The following is a 13,579-nucleotide window of genomic DNA, read 5'->3' as shown; positions in this document are numbered from 1 at the left end:
AAATGTACCTTGCACACATAAAGTTTAGGTCTTGCGCCGCCACTGGCCACAGCCCACTTTTTCGAAAAAAGGGAAAGTTTCTCCTATAAATAATAAATAATATATTTCAGTATTTTCGGTATGGTATATTAAGGTGCATTGTAACAAATCAATGCTTCTTCTAGTCATAATATGTGGATTCCGAAGAACAAAAAAAATATACTAAATTAATCTGATTCGAGCGTATATACGAGTAGTTCTCATTTTATGAATTCATTATTTTTATAAATACTTTTAAAAATATCTATATTTTATGTAAGAAGAATTCGTTAAAAGGCAATCGAATCATTATTAATTGGACGCCATTATTTAGACAGATGCACTTAATTGTAGTCCTATCTGGAACTTAGAAAAAAAATCATTATTATACCTCGTTAACTTGCTACAACTAAATATTAAACTATAAAACGTAAATAAACGATTACCTGGCTGTAAGGGCGTTTGGTTTAAACAGGCGTGAACTGAGCCCTTTTTGTACCCCATCCATCCGTTTTTTTCTGAATAACGAAATTTCAATTACATCATCATATTACTGAACATTTTCCTTTTTTAACCATTCGAATATATTTAAAATAACTTGATGTGTTTGTATATCTAAATATTTATTATTAGATTAATACCTGTGTTTATTCTCACTACACTGTTCATTGTCTTCATTTGCCCATGGTCTAAAGAACGCCATATTTTTATTTATTTAAAGAAATATATGAATTAAATGAATCTCACCAAACGACCCCACTGCTTATCGCAGACTGTCTGGTAGGAATATTTCGAAGAAATTGTGTACAAACGCCTTCTGGCAGCTTCGGCCAATAGAAATGCATTCATGTTTACGATTCGCTGTTTCCATTGGTAAACAGTGGAGATTATGAGTCCATGTGGACTGACGGTTTGTTAGATGTTACCTAATTTTATACGGGGAGTAAACATTATTTTTCATTTCTTAATTTGGTATGAGTGCCGCGCGTATTTATGAAATATTGATTGTTCCTCGCATAATTGTCTTCTACAATTGATATTGAAAGAGCTATAACTCGAACATGGCGCCTCAACATATTTTATATTTGATTTATCATTCTTCATAAGTTATTTAATTATCAAGAATATTCGCTTACCTCCTGACATTCGTTATTAAAAATTAAAATTCGAAAGTAACTAATGGAAAATCTGTTAGAAACCCTAGGATATTCTAGGATTGTTGTTTTTAATAAAAAATATAGCGCTGAGCTACTTCTAAACAAATATGAAATCAGAAATTAACAACATGTGATAGTTTACAATTTTATTTCTATGTTACAGCTAGAAGTCCAATATTTACGCATTTATCGGCTTCTTTACAAGGATTAACCACAATTAGAGCTTTCCAAGCACAGGATATACTCAAAAAAGAGTTCGACAATTTCCAAAATATCAACACTTCTGCTTATTTCTTATTCGTAGGTGCCAATAGAACTTTTGGTTTTTGGTTGGATTTCGTTTGCGTTATTTATATCGCATTAGTACTTGCTGCATTGCTGTTTATCAAAAGTGGTAAGATATTTTGAAAATTATTTGATGATAAAACCTTTCTTGAAATGACTAAAATGAAGGATTACTATGTGCCGATTTTTCACTATAAGAAAAGCTATAAATCGTCATAGTCCAGTCGAAGTAGATTTTTTTTCAAATGAAAATGTGGATGTCACAAGTATTTTCTTGTTCAGTACGCCAGTAAAGAGCTACTATGGAAAAACAAGCTCTTATATTTTGGCGAAATTGTTTATAGGTCGGGTTAAAGGATCAAAATATGTTTTTTTTATTTTGTGAAAAAACTAAGTATTGGATAAACTTTGTACAGATAAAGTTGTAGATATTGGGGAATATCGGAACGGCAATTTTAATGAGATGAACTTTATTTGTAACATATCTGAACTACGCACGCGCACAAAGCGCTATTAAGAAAGTGCTTTTAATAAAGTTAATGTCGTTTAATGAAGAAAGGCATAAGCTTTATTCATTAAAATTTAATTTATGTGCTTTCATTGCCAAAAAATTGCTACAATTTGTAGACAAGAGCTTGTAAAAACTAAAAAACAAACATTAAAATAACTAAATAGAGATATAAATAGAATAAAATTTCAATATACAGAAGAAAACAAAGTGAATAACAAAATTATAGGTAATTGGAATAAATACTGGGTTGAAAGGTATAAATAATTGGCCTATGAATTTTAAACTTCCTGGAGCCTTTTTGATGTAATATGTACTTCGTAGGATCCTGCAATAAATGTTCATGAAAATTTATTAATTTGGGATTATGACTTTTTATAACTATTACAAAATTAAATTGATTAAATGAAAAATTTCTCAATTTTAATTGTTTAAAATAAATATTTTTATCTTTCGTTTATTAAGTTAATTAAGAAATAACTTTTGAAAATCATAATTTACACTCTTAAATAGTTTGGTGAAAAAAGATCTTAATTATATACGAGCAATCACCTCCTTAATTTAGAAACATCCTGTATATCAAAAGTTCAACGAAGTTTGATATTTATTGGCCAGTTATTCATAATTTTCCTCCCATTATTTGTGCCAACGAAGATTGGAAAAAAGTTGTTAGTTTACAATATTTTTTTGAAAAATAGAGACAGAGAGAAATGCTTTATTGTCAAAAAATTGTTACAATTTGTATACAAAAGCTTGTAGAAACTGAAAAAAAACATAAAAATAACTGAATGAGAATAAAACAAATTAAATAGAAGTTCAATATAGTCCCTTTCCAATAAAATTGCCCGCAAATTATTGAGAAATGCGAGAAAAGATGACATCGATTTGATTTCAATTGGCAAGTGATTGTGCATTTTTTTGCATTGTAAAATATTGAGCCCTTAACTAATTCTGAACGTGGAGTGGGTAGGTAAAGGTCGTGCTCCACGTTCCTAAATGGATAGCCGTGCAACGATCTTTATTGGAGAACCGCGCTTACGAATTAGGCAAACGGATTCAAAGATGAATGATGATGGAAGAGTCAGAATATTCAATTTTTCAAAGAAGTTCCTGTAGTGAGCCCTGCTGTTACGTCTGAGTAAATATATAACAGCTCTCTTTTGTAGTTTGAGGATTCGCTCAAATTGAGTCGCACAACACGTACTCCAGAAGGGAAGGGCATATCTCAGATGCAACTCAATAAGGGCTGGTATCAATATTGTTCATTTTTGACTTAACTTGGTGGACAGATTAATTTAAACCTTTCAACGTACCTTTTTCATTTATATTTTTTAACATACTTTTATGTTCGTTGACTCACTTGAATTCACAGCAATATTTTTTTTGTTAAATCCAAACGGCAGTAGTATATTATTATAATGATGTGCATTCTGTTCAACTGAATTACTGTTTTATCTCTGTTTAGTATTTATTCACATATCACACTTTTCACTTTGTTTGTTAGAAAAATCTGTGGTCTTAACAGTTTCCAATTTAAAAATAATAATGTAATCATATACTAATTTTCCTTGGTTTAGTTTAAAATGTATGTAAATATTATTTCGTAAAGAAACGTTTCCCAGTTCTAAAATGTTTTTTTATCGTGAATTTAGGAAACTGCCAAATTGAAACTGGATGGATATGAATACCATAGAATACAGTAGATATTCTTTGTTGTAAATTTAAATGAACCGCGAAAATGGATTAGTTCTGCCACCTACCATTGAGGGTACTGGTGTCGAAAATCTGCCATATCTTTTCCACTGAATAACAATTAAGTTTGCATTTCTTCTTCTTATGGTATGTTCTTTGATTCGAACTACGTTATATTTGTGAAAGTGATTTTTTGAGAGTTTTTAACAAAATGTCATCAAATAAAAACTGGTTTTCGGAAGAAACAAAAGAGCTCATTAAACAATATGAAATTAATGATATGTTGTGGAATACGAAGCTGAGTAAATACCACGACCCTAATAAAAAAAATCAAATCCTCAAAGAATTATGCGAAAAATAGGGATGCTCGGGAAAAGAAATACATAATTAACGAAATCAGGCAAGTTAGTTTTATGTGTGAAATTGGAGAAGATACGAAAAAGAAATGATTTAAATTCATTGTTTTTCCCAAATATCATTTGATAACAATGACGAATGTTGAAATTTATATAATCAAAAGTTTATATAGAATTTACAATAGTAGAGAGTCCATTTAATTCATTTAAACCAATCTTCTCTTCTTCTCAGCAAGGTTCTTCACGACGAGCTGAATCGATATGCATATGGGAAAGTAATGCGACTAGTGTTCTGAAATTTTCCTTGCATGGGTTTTCCAAATTGCTCGTTTCAGCTAAAATAATTTCAGTTTTCTGAAACTTCCGGTTATACCGCAAGAGGACCCAAACTTCGTTATTTTAAATGGAATGCTATAGTTTCTATAAAATTTTTGAAATCTTCGCAAAATTTAAATACAGCTTCATATGAGGCAGTGTATGCCATAAGTTCACCATTTTTTAATTATTTCACATTTTCACATTGGACACATGCAGCCCTCCACTAAAAAAATTATATTTCCGAGTTTAAGTGAGTCAGGTCTAATATTTTTGGCACTTCAGCTTTCAAAACCTGTTGAAACCTTGACAAAAATTTATATAGAGTGTTCAAAAAATGGTGCCGAATGCCGCTATCTAAAAACTGCGCAAAACTTAATTTTTTCAAATCACAACCCCATTTTTCTCTTCACCATTCGTTGGTAAATTTATATATGTGGAATTAACGGTTTTAGTAGAAACTTCAAAAAACTGAAATCTCCATGGTTTTTAATTTCATTTCAAACATTTACTTTAGTAGAAACTTGATAAAATACTTTTGTCAATTAAAAAATATTTAAAAACACTACACTAAGAGGAGAAGAACAGAACTAAAAATTAAACTAAAGTAAATGTTCGAAATTAAATTAAAAACCATGGAGATTTCAGTTTTTTCAAGTTTCTACAAAAACCGTTGATTTGAGATATATGAATTTACCAACAAAATTCACTCAATTTATAACGTAGAATCCAATGGCGAAGCGAAAGATGGGGTTGCGATTTGAAAAAGTCAAGTTTTCGAAGTTTTTAGATAGCGAAATTCGGCACTATTTTCTGAAAACCCTGTATAAATTTTTGTCAAGGTTTTCACAGATTTTGAAAGCTGTAAGTGTTATTTCTCCAAATCACAAAAATATTAGACCTAACTTAAATTTAGAAATATAATTTTTTTAGTAGAGGGCTGCATGTGTCCAAAAATTTCGAAAATGTGAAGTGTGAAAAATGATGGACTTTAGGCATACGATGTCTTTCATGAAGTTATATTGAAATTTTACTTAGATTCCAAAAATTTAATGAAAACCATAGCATTTCTCTTAAAATAACGAAGTTCGGGTTTATTTCCGGTATAACCGGAAGTTTCAGAAAACTGAAATTATTTTAGTTGAAACAAGCATTTCGGAAAACCCATGCAAGCAAATTTTTAGAATACTAGTCGCAGTACTTTCACATATACATATCGATTCAGCTCGTCGTGAAGGACCCTGTACATAAGTATCACTATTTATAAAAATACACATTTATACATTACCATCAGCTTGTAAGTCGACAAAAACTCCTAAATTGTTGAAGAATCTTCAATTTCGAGTTCTCTAATAGAATAGATCCCGTACATAAAATTGGCCAGCGATCTATCCACTTCCATTTTCCTTTTTAAAATAATATTAACCCCTAGTGCAGCTGCAAGTCTTCTTTTAGACAACATTTCACGTTTTCTAAGTCTGTTTGCAAATGCATAGTGGACACAGTTCTGAGAGAACTCTCATAAAACATACATGCAAGTTACTCTCGAGATACTCGCGAGACAATCTAGATAATCTTCTCTCAGAGTAACACTGGACAGGTCTCAGGCTCTCAAATAGACGCACACCTTAAGTTTTTAGTATTTTGTTTATTAGAGTTATTAATCGAAAGATTGCAGATTCCGACAGAACTTTTCACAACGAATAGAATCACATTTGCGATATCCTTATTATTTATTCCAAAAAACTATTCTACAACTAAAAATACTTTTCCTTTAATATCAATTATTGTAGGAATGGGCAAATAGTTGTACTTCAATTGCCCCAGAAGAAGTATCTACATTACTCTTATAAGTTTGAAGCTTTTAAAAACGGCTTTAACAAAAGAAATAGTTAATCTACGCTAATCTCGAATTGCACGACTAGTAATCTGAGTTAATAACTTCTAATGACATGATAAAAAATTTCGATTTTCTCAGCAATTGACCCATGACAACCAAGAGATGTATTTTCATTACTTTTTACTGTGAGACAACTAAATAATTTTTGTGGCAACAAATCAATACCTTATTATGTGATATGTTTGATAAGATCGTTCACTAAAAAATAATTAATTAAACACGTAACAACTTTATCGCTTGTTTGTATTGGTTATTTATGTAGTTTGGAAAGTATTTATTGCATTTAAATAAATATTATGCAGGGTGCAATATTCAATACGAATCTCTAAATTGATTTTTCCAAAGCTGGTCAAAGAAGAAAAAATTTGAAAAATCAAATGAGCCAATTAAAAGATATGGCCAATTTCACAAATTAAAGAAGAGTAAGTGACCCTTTTCAGTAACCACATCAAACCCTCTCTACGGGACTCTACATATGGTAAAATTATGTAAAGTTCCTCATAACCCTTTATAATTTGGAGAAAAAATCAAATTCGAAAGGGAAAAGAAAGTATTATCTTTTCGTACGAGGATGTATTGATATCTAGTTAGCCTAGACCAGTTCCATGCATAAACAAAATATTGCGTTGTCATATCAACGAACAATAACTTATTAGGAGTGTCAGTGTAAAGTTTGACGTCCAAAATGTAAAATAGAGTTACGCGATAAATTAAAAGAAAAATGATATTCAACGAAATTGTGAAAATCGATAAATTGGAGTATCGAGCCATCATCAAGTACCTGAATTTAAAAGGGTTAATAGGTAAGCAGATTTACGAAGATACGCGTAATACCCTTGGTGATCAATGTCCTTCGTATGCGAAAATTTTATCAGACCGTCGAATTTGACTAAAACGGATATATGAAGCACTGAATATATCATACGAATGCGTTCATCATATAGTTCACATCAATTTGGACATAAGAAAAATTGCTGCAAAATTGATCCCCAAATGTTTGAATGTTGACGAAAAGCGTGCAAGGGTAGAAGCATCGCGTTCGATCTGTGCTCGATTTGAAAACGATGTAAACTTCTTAAACCGAATTGCCACTATGGATGAGACTACGATTAAGAAACAAAGCAACAATCGATGGAATGGCGACATTCTGGTTTTCCAAGACCTAAGAAGTTTCGTGACCAAAAATCTGCTGGAAAAGTTCTTGCTTCAGTTTTTTGGGATTGTCATAGAGTAATCATGATTGATTTTTTGACTAAGGGTGGAAAAATAATTGGAAATTACTATTCGAAATTACTCTATAATTACTCTACGGAAAAAAATTAAAATGAAAAGACGCGGAAAGATATCCAAAGGTGTTTTGTTTTTGCAGGACAACGCCCCTGCAGACAAGTCTCATGTTGCCATGCAAAAAATTCGTGATTTAGGGTTTGAATTACTAGAACACCCCCCTTAATCACCAGATTTGGCTCCGTATGAGTATCATCTCTTTCCTCAATTGAAAAAAAGTTTAAAAGGTCGTAAATTTTCTTCCAACGAGGAGGTAATAAAAGCTGTGGAAGTCTGGTTTGCAGAGAAAGAAGCAACATTTTTTTTAAAGGTCTAGAGACGTTGCAGGTTCCCTGTAATAAATATATCCAATTAAGAGGAGAATATGTTGAGTAATAAAATATTTTGACATTGAAATTTTGTTTGATTCTATAGTAGCCTGAGGATTTGTCAATATATCCTCGTACACTGTGAATTCGTCTGTAGAAATTAACAAAGAAGTTGAACCGATAAATCCTTTCTTGTCATTGTAAATAAGAATTTTTTAAAATACCAGAACTTGATTAATCAACTCAAAAGGCTTCAATCTTAACTCTAGGTTGGTGTTGCGTAGAAGCTGGTTTGCTTCGATGTTCACTTATCTTCAGAGCCGTTGTTAGTGATTCATGACAAATTTTATGGTTAACTACCAATGTCTATTTGCAGGTCCCGATTTTTTATCTTGAATAAGTCTTTTTAAACTTTGTATTGCATGCATGTTTTAGAATATTGAGTAAATAGAACACACATACTATGGATTACTATCAATAAATTTTTCAACAAAAACTATTTTTAAAATGAGGGTTAAAATGAATATTGAAATGTGTGAAGTTCTTTGAGTTATTTGTAATTATTTTATAGAACAATTTGGAGGCAATATGGGTTTAGCACTTACCCAAGCTATGGCTTTAACGGGTATGTTCCAATGGGGTATGCGTCAATGGAGTGAATTTGAAAATCAAATGACATCTGTTGAACGAGTACAAGAATATGCAGATTTGAAACAGGAGCAAGACTATCCAAATAATATTCCGGCGAAATCTTGGCCAGGGAAAGGAAAAATAGAATTTGTGAACACGTCATTGAGATACGGTCCACAAGATCCGTTTGTATTAAAAAATCTCAATTTCGTTATAAATCCAAAAGAGAAGATTGGTATAGTTGGAAGAACTGGGGCGGGAAAAACGTCTTTAATACAAGCGTTGTTTCGTTTAGCTGAAATCGATGGGAAAATAGAAATCGACGGAATTGATAGCAAAACTATAGCTTTGAAGGAATTGAGATCGAAGATTTCCATTATTCCACAAGAGCCTGTGTTGTTTTCAGGAACTTTAAGAAAAAATCTAGATCCTTTTGATGAATATAACGACGATGTAAGTTTCATCATTATATTTCTTATTATATTTTTATTTGGTTCAGATTGTTCACTGAATATTTCGCAAGTGATATGCATTATTCTAATATTTTTGGAGCTGGAAAAATAGTTTTTTCTAATGTTTAACGCAGTTACGGCGGGTGGTGACACAAATTAGGTGTGCTATGCCTCCAAAGAATCTATCGTTACTATTCGTCGTCTTTGTCGAATTTCCATTGATTTTAGCGACTTCCGTGCTAGAATCATGGATTGTTGAAACCGTTGTCACACAAAAAAAAATAAATCACCGAGAATATCTTAATTATACTTCACTTGTATTCCAAAGAACAATCGCAGTATATCAAATCTCTTGAACAAATTCTAAAGATTTAACAATTCCATTAACTTAAATCTGTATGTTCGCAGAGAGACAATTCAAATGCTCCATAAAATTTAATTCAACTAATAATTTTTGGAAATATACGAGGATGGTCCCAGAAGTATCTGGCCAACAAAGAAGACACAAAAATTTTGGAAAAAAAATATTTATTTTTCATCGTAACCATCTTTTATTGTTTGACCACCAAACCATTTTTTCCAGTTTGGGGCCAGAAAATAATCCGAGCGGATTAAATCTGGCGAATAGGGTAGCAATTCAAACTTCAATTCATTAATTTTGGCCATTGCAATATCGAATGTGTGAGCTGGTGCATGGTGCATTGTCTTGATAAACAACACTTTCTTCTCTTTCAAATGCGGCCGTATTTGCTTTATTTATTTACTCCAACGCTGCAAAAAGTTCGCATAATACTCACCGTTGATAGTTTTTCCTTTTTCAAGATAGCCAATGAACATTATTTCACACGCATCATAAAAACTGACGCCATGAACTTGCTTGCAGATGTAACAGTCTTTGCCTTCTTTTAATTCGGTCCTCCCTTTTCAGTCCATTGTTTTAATTCGTCTTTTGTTTCGGGTGTGAAGTGATGAACCCACATTTCATCCATGGTTATAAACGGTGCCAAAATTCGGCTTTATTTCTGTGGAAGATTGTCAAATACTAGACGGAATCATCTTCACGACGCTGTTTTAGTTTCATTGTGAGCAAACTCGGCACCCATCTTGTGCACAGCTTCTTCATGTCTAAATTTTCAGTTAATATGCATTTCTGAAATGCCTATTATGTCTGCTAGCACGCGCAGTTTCAGTCGACGATCATCCAATACCGCTTTGTGGATTTTTCTCAACATATCTGGAGTCGTCACCTCATTAGGTCGACCACTGCGATGTTGGTCTTCGCAGGTCGTACAGCCTGGTTTAAACTTTGCTACCCAATATTTTACTGTTGCTAAGGAAGGAGCAGTTTCATCCAGAGTAGAATCTAGCTCAGCTTTCATATTGGTTGGGCCAAGGCTTTCCAAATAAATGAATTGTATCACATAACGATGACCATTCATTTGCACGTTTACAAATACTAAACAACTTTGTGTTTCCAAACTTGAAACATATGATGTATAGATTGTGTATTTTCTAATACAATGGACCTCACATACTTATTCTTCGACATATTTCCATTATGTATCTATATATTCAACCAATAAGCAGAATTTACTTATTTAATCCTGAAGTTTCTTTACCTTCCCAGGTGTAATGCATGCTAGATTTGAGTTATAAGTAGGCTTCTTTTTCTACGGCAGTTTCCATTTTTACCTATTCTGTTTGTCTTGTTTTATTTCCTGCTATCTTATTCCTCGATTTTCCTCTGCTATCTTAATTTCTTCTGTCCAGCTCATTCTTTATCTTCTATTTTTCCATTATTATTCCATATATTTTCCATGATCGTTCTTATAATATGGACAAACGATCTTACTTGCCCTTTTTCGATTTTCATTTGAATTGATTTTATGTTCAAATTTTATAATTTTATTCTTTGTTTTGACATGTTTTGATTTATTCTCTATTTTTCTTAAAAATCTTATTTCTGTATCTTGATATTTACTTTTTTGTTTCTGTTTGAGTGTCAATTTCTCTGATTTGTATGTCAATATGGGTATGGCTACATTTCTATATATTTCTGTTTATTTATATTTTGGTATTTCCTTTTACTTGCATTGAATAATCTACAACCTGCTCCAGTTCTTTCTTTGGCTCGGTCAAAGAACAGAATGTTTAAGATGTGATACAAAATAATACGAATAATATTCAATATATCATTTGGTGGCAATATCAAATAAACGAAAAGCGTCGTTAGCCCTAAGTACACAAAACTTTGGAGACTTCAGTAGCAGTGAAAGAGGTAATGATTGTCGGATACTCTATTCTTCACATTTAAACAAAATCTTCCTAGCCACTCACTAATACAATTGACAAACAGAAATAAGCGTTCAAAATGGCTCAAATTTCAGTTAGAATCTTTAAACGGATACTAATTCATACTGATAAGTGCAGACATCTTCATTTTAAAGTCGGTAATTTTAGGATAATTTCGAAGTGTTTTGCCTAGATGACTAATTCTAAATTAAATATAAAAATATATCATCTTACTTGAGTTAATCTTTTAAAACTGTTGATTTTTTTTAGATCCTTTGGAATGCCCTAGAAGAGGTGGAACTAAAACATGCCGTCGAGGAATTACCTTGTGGTTTGGACAGCAAAATGGCCGAGGGAGGTTCGAATTTCAGTGTTGGTCAAAGACAATTGCTATGTTTAGCAAGAGCTATAATTAGAAATAATAAAATTTTAGTACTGGATGAAGCTACAGCGAACGTAGATCCACATACAGACGGTTTAATCCAAAAGACAATCAGAAACAAATTCGCGGATTGTACAGTATTAACAATTGCTCATAGATTACATACCATAATGGACTCAGATAGAGTTTTAGTTATGGATGCTGGAAGTTGTGTAGAATTTGATCATCCATACACGTTGTTACTTAATAAATTCGGGGTGTTCCACTCCCTTGTCATGAAAACTGGTAAAGCTACGGCCAAAAGTTTAATAGCCATCGCAGAACAAAATAAAAATGATAAAGAATTGAGTATATGAACAATAATTTTGTGATTAGGAAAATTATATAAATATATTTTTTCAAGAAATTCGTACTTTTTTCCAAGTGTTGATTTCCTAAAGTTCGTAATCTTTTTAATTCTGTAAGCATAATACTTTAGAGTGAATGCTACAGTTTAAGCTATGAATTTTTGCAGTCTTGAAATTTAAATAAAAAAATGCATTGTACCAGATGAGCAATTAAGAATAGCCGTCGAACATATCTTAGGAACGGTTTATATTACAGTTTCAAGGGAAAACAAAGATATAACAAAAGTGGCCTCGAAAAACACGAGAAAATTATTTCCACTACTAGAGTGCATACCTAATTGGAAATATACAATTTTCAACAAATTGTGCACATTTTCCATTTCAAACGGTCTCTTGAAATGGGAAGTAGGGGAGAGAGGGAATCTTGTTATGAAAAAATGCTTGTCAGTGCGATTCTGCTTAGCCGATGTTTGTGTCTTTGATGTTGTTTGAAAATGTTTTTGTCCAGCAATATAAATTATATAAACTTTGTGCAAAACAGCGAGAACCGCATGTCAATATCTTCTTTAAGTCCCGAGATTTCTTAAGAAATGTGTAAAAGGCGAGAATTTTTCTGATGGCTAATTTACTATCCCGCCGTTCTATGTCCAATTTTGATAAAACACCAAATTATCAACTGAAATTTTGTTATGCTATTGAGTGGAATTGATTTTTCTTCACTACATTCTTACTAAATCAGTGATTCCGAAAGTGGTTTAGTTGAACCTTCAAGGGCACACGTAGACTTGAGGTCTATGTATATTTTCTTCGTAAGAGCTGATTTTTATATCGTTTGACGAGTTTTAAAAATATGGCAAAAATTTGGGAACTTCTAATCTAAATAATAACTAGGTTTGTATGTGAATTTGATATTATTATATTAGAAATTGGCTACGTTTAATAGTTATGGTCATAATATGCACTACTGATCTGCAACTAATCCCCGTTGGATCCAGGAAGTCTAACATCAGAGTCGTTAGTCTCTAAATGTGTGGTGCTGGATTCAATGAGGTCAAATAGTTGATAAAATATTTTACTGATCAAGACTCAACAGTTAGCGTAACATTTTCGTTAAACAGTTCTCAATCCATTTTTTTAAAAAGTATTCTTTCTAGGAATTTCAAGTTAATGTTTGGGCAGCAACCTAACTTAACCTAACCTTATGGTACTACCCACTAAACACTCCACCTCTTCTCGCGTGCCGCTCCTGGAACGGACCAGGTTGCTTTGCTACTATGTTTGATGGCGTTCAGGCGTCTTGACTATTTCTTGTAGGAAGTTATCTGGACTTAAGTGAGTTCTTAGTTTGAGTCACTTCGGTCTCGAATCTGTAGCAATTGAAGGTAGTATGTTCCGTATCGTCTATTGCTTCGCAGTAGAGACATTTGTTATCGCGTTCTTTGCCTATCTTGTTGGTGTAATATTTGAATGACCCGTGTCCTGTGAGGAACTTAGTAAGGTGGTAATTTGTGGCATCTTACCCATGTTGTTATGTCAGGAATAAGTTTCCTTGTCCATTGGCCTTGTTTCCCATTGCTCCAGTCTTACTGCCAACTCACTTCTCGTTCCTCTTCTTTCCTATTTTCGGGTTCCGTTGACTTGTGTCTTTTC

The 13,579-nt window shown here is 32.4% G+C and overlaps 1 protein-coding gene across 3 annotated transcripts in view; it reads left to right on the top strand.

Annotated features, from left to right (window-relative positions):
* LOC130449939 (probable multidrug resistance-associated protein lethal(2)03659) overlaps window positions 1–11,988 on the top strand; it is a 63,413-nt gene extending 51,425 nt beyond the window's left edge. For 2 of the 3 annotated variants that reach the window (XM_056788046.1, XM_056788047.1), the window contains exons 10-12: window positions 1,339–1,569; window positions 8,398–8,909; window positions 11,471–11,988. In XM_056788046.1, the coding sequence (XP_056644024.1) occupies window positions 1,339–1,569; window positions 8,398–8,909; window positions 11,471–11,938 (1,211 nt within the window). In that variant the 3' untranslated portion in view covers window positions 11,939–11,988. The remainder of the gene's footprint in view (window positions 1–1,338; window positions 1,570–8,397; window positions 8,910–11,470) is intronic. The other variant, XM_056788048.1, reaches the window with a different exon arrangement.
* The last annotated feature ends 1,591 nt before the right edge of the window (window positions 11,989–13,579 follow it).

Source organism: Diorhabda sublineata, chromosome 10 (assembly GCF_026230105.1).
Source record: "Diorhabda sublineata isolate icDioSubl1.1 chromosome 10, icDioSubl1.1, whole genome shotgun sequence".
Classification (NCBI taxonomy): domain Eukaryota; kingdom Metazoa; phylum Arthropoda; class Insecta; order Coleoptera; family Chrysomelidae; genus Diorhabda; species Diorhabda sublineata.
The sequence above is the reverse complement of the archived record's forward strand: the minus strand, read 5'-3'. Positions and strand labels throughout refer to the sequence as shown.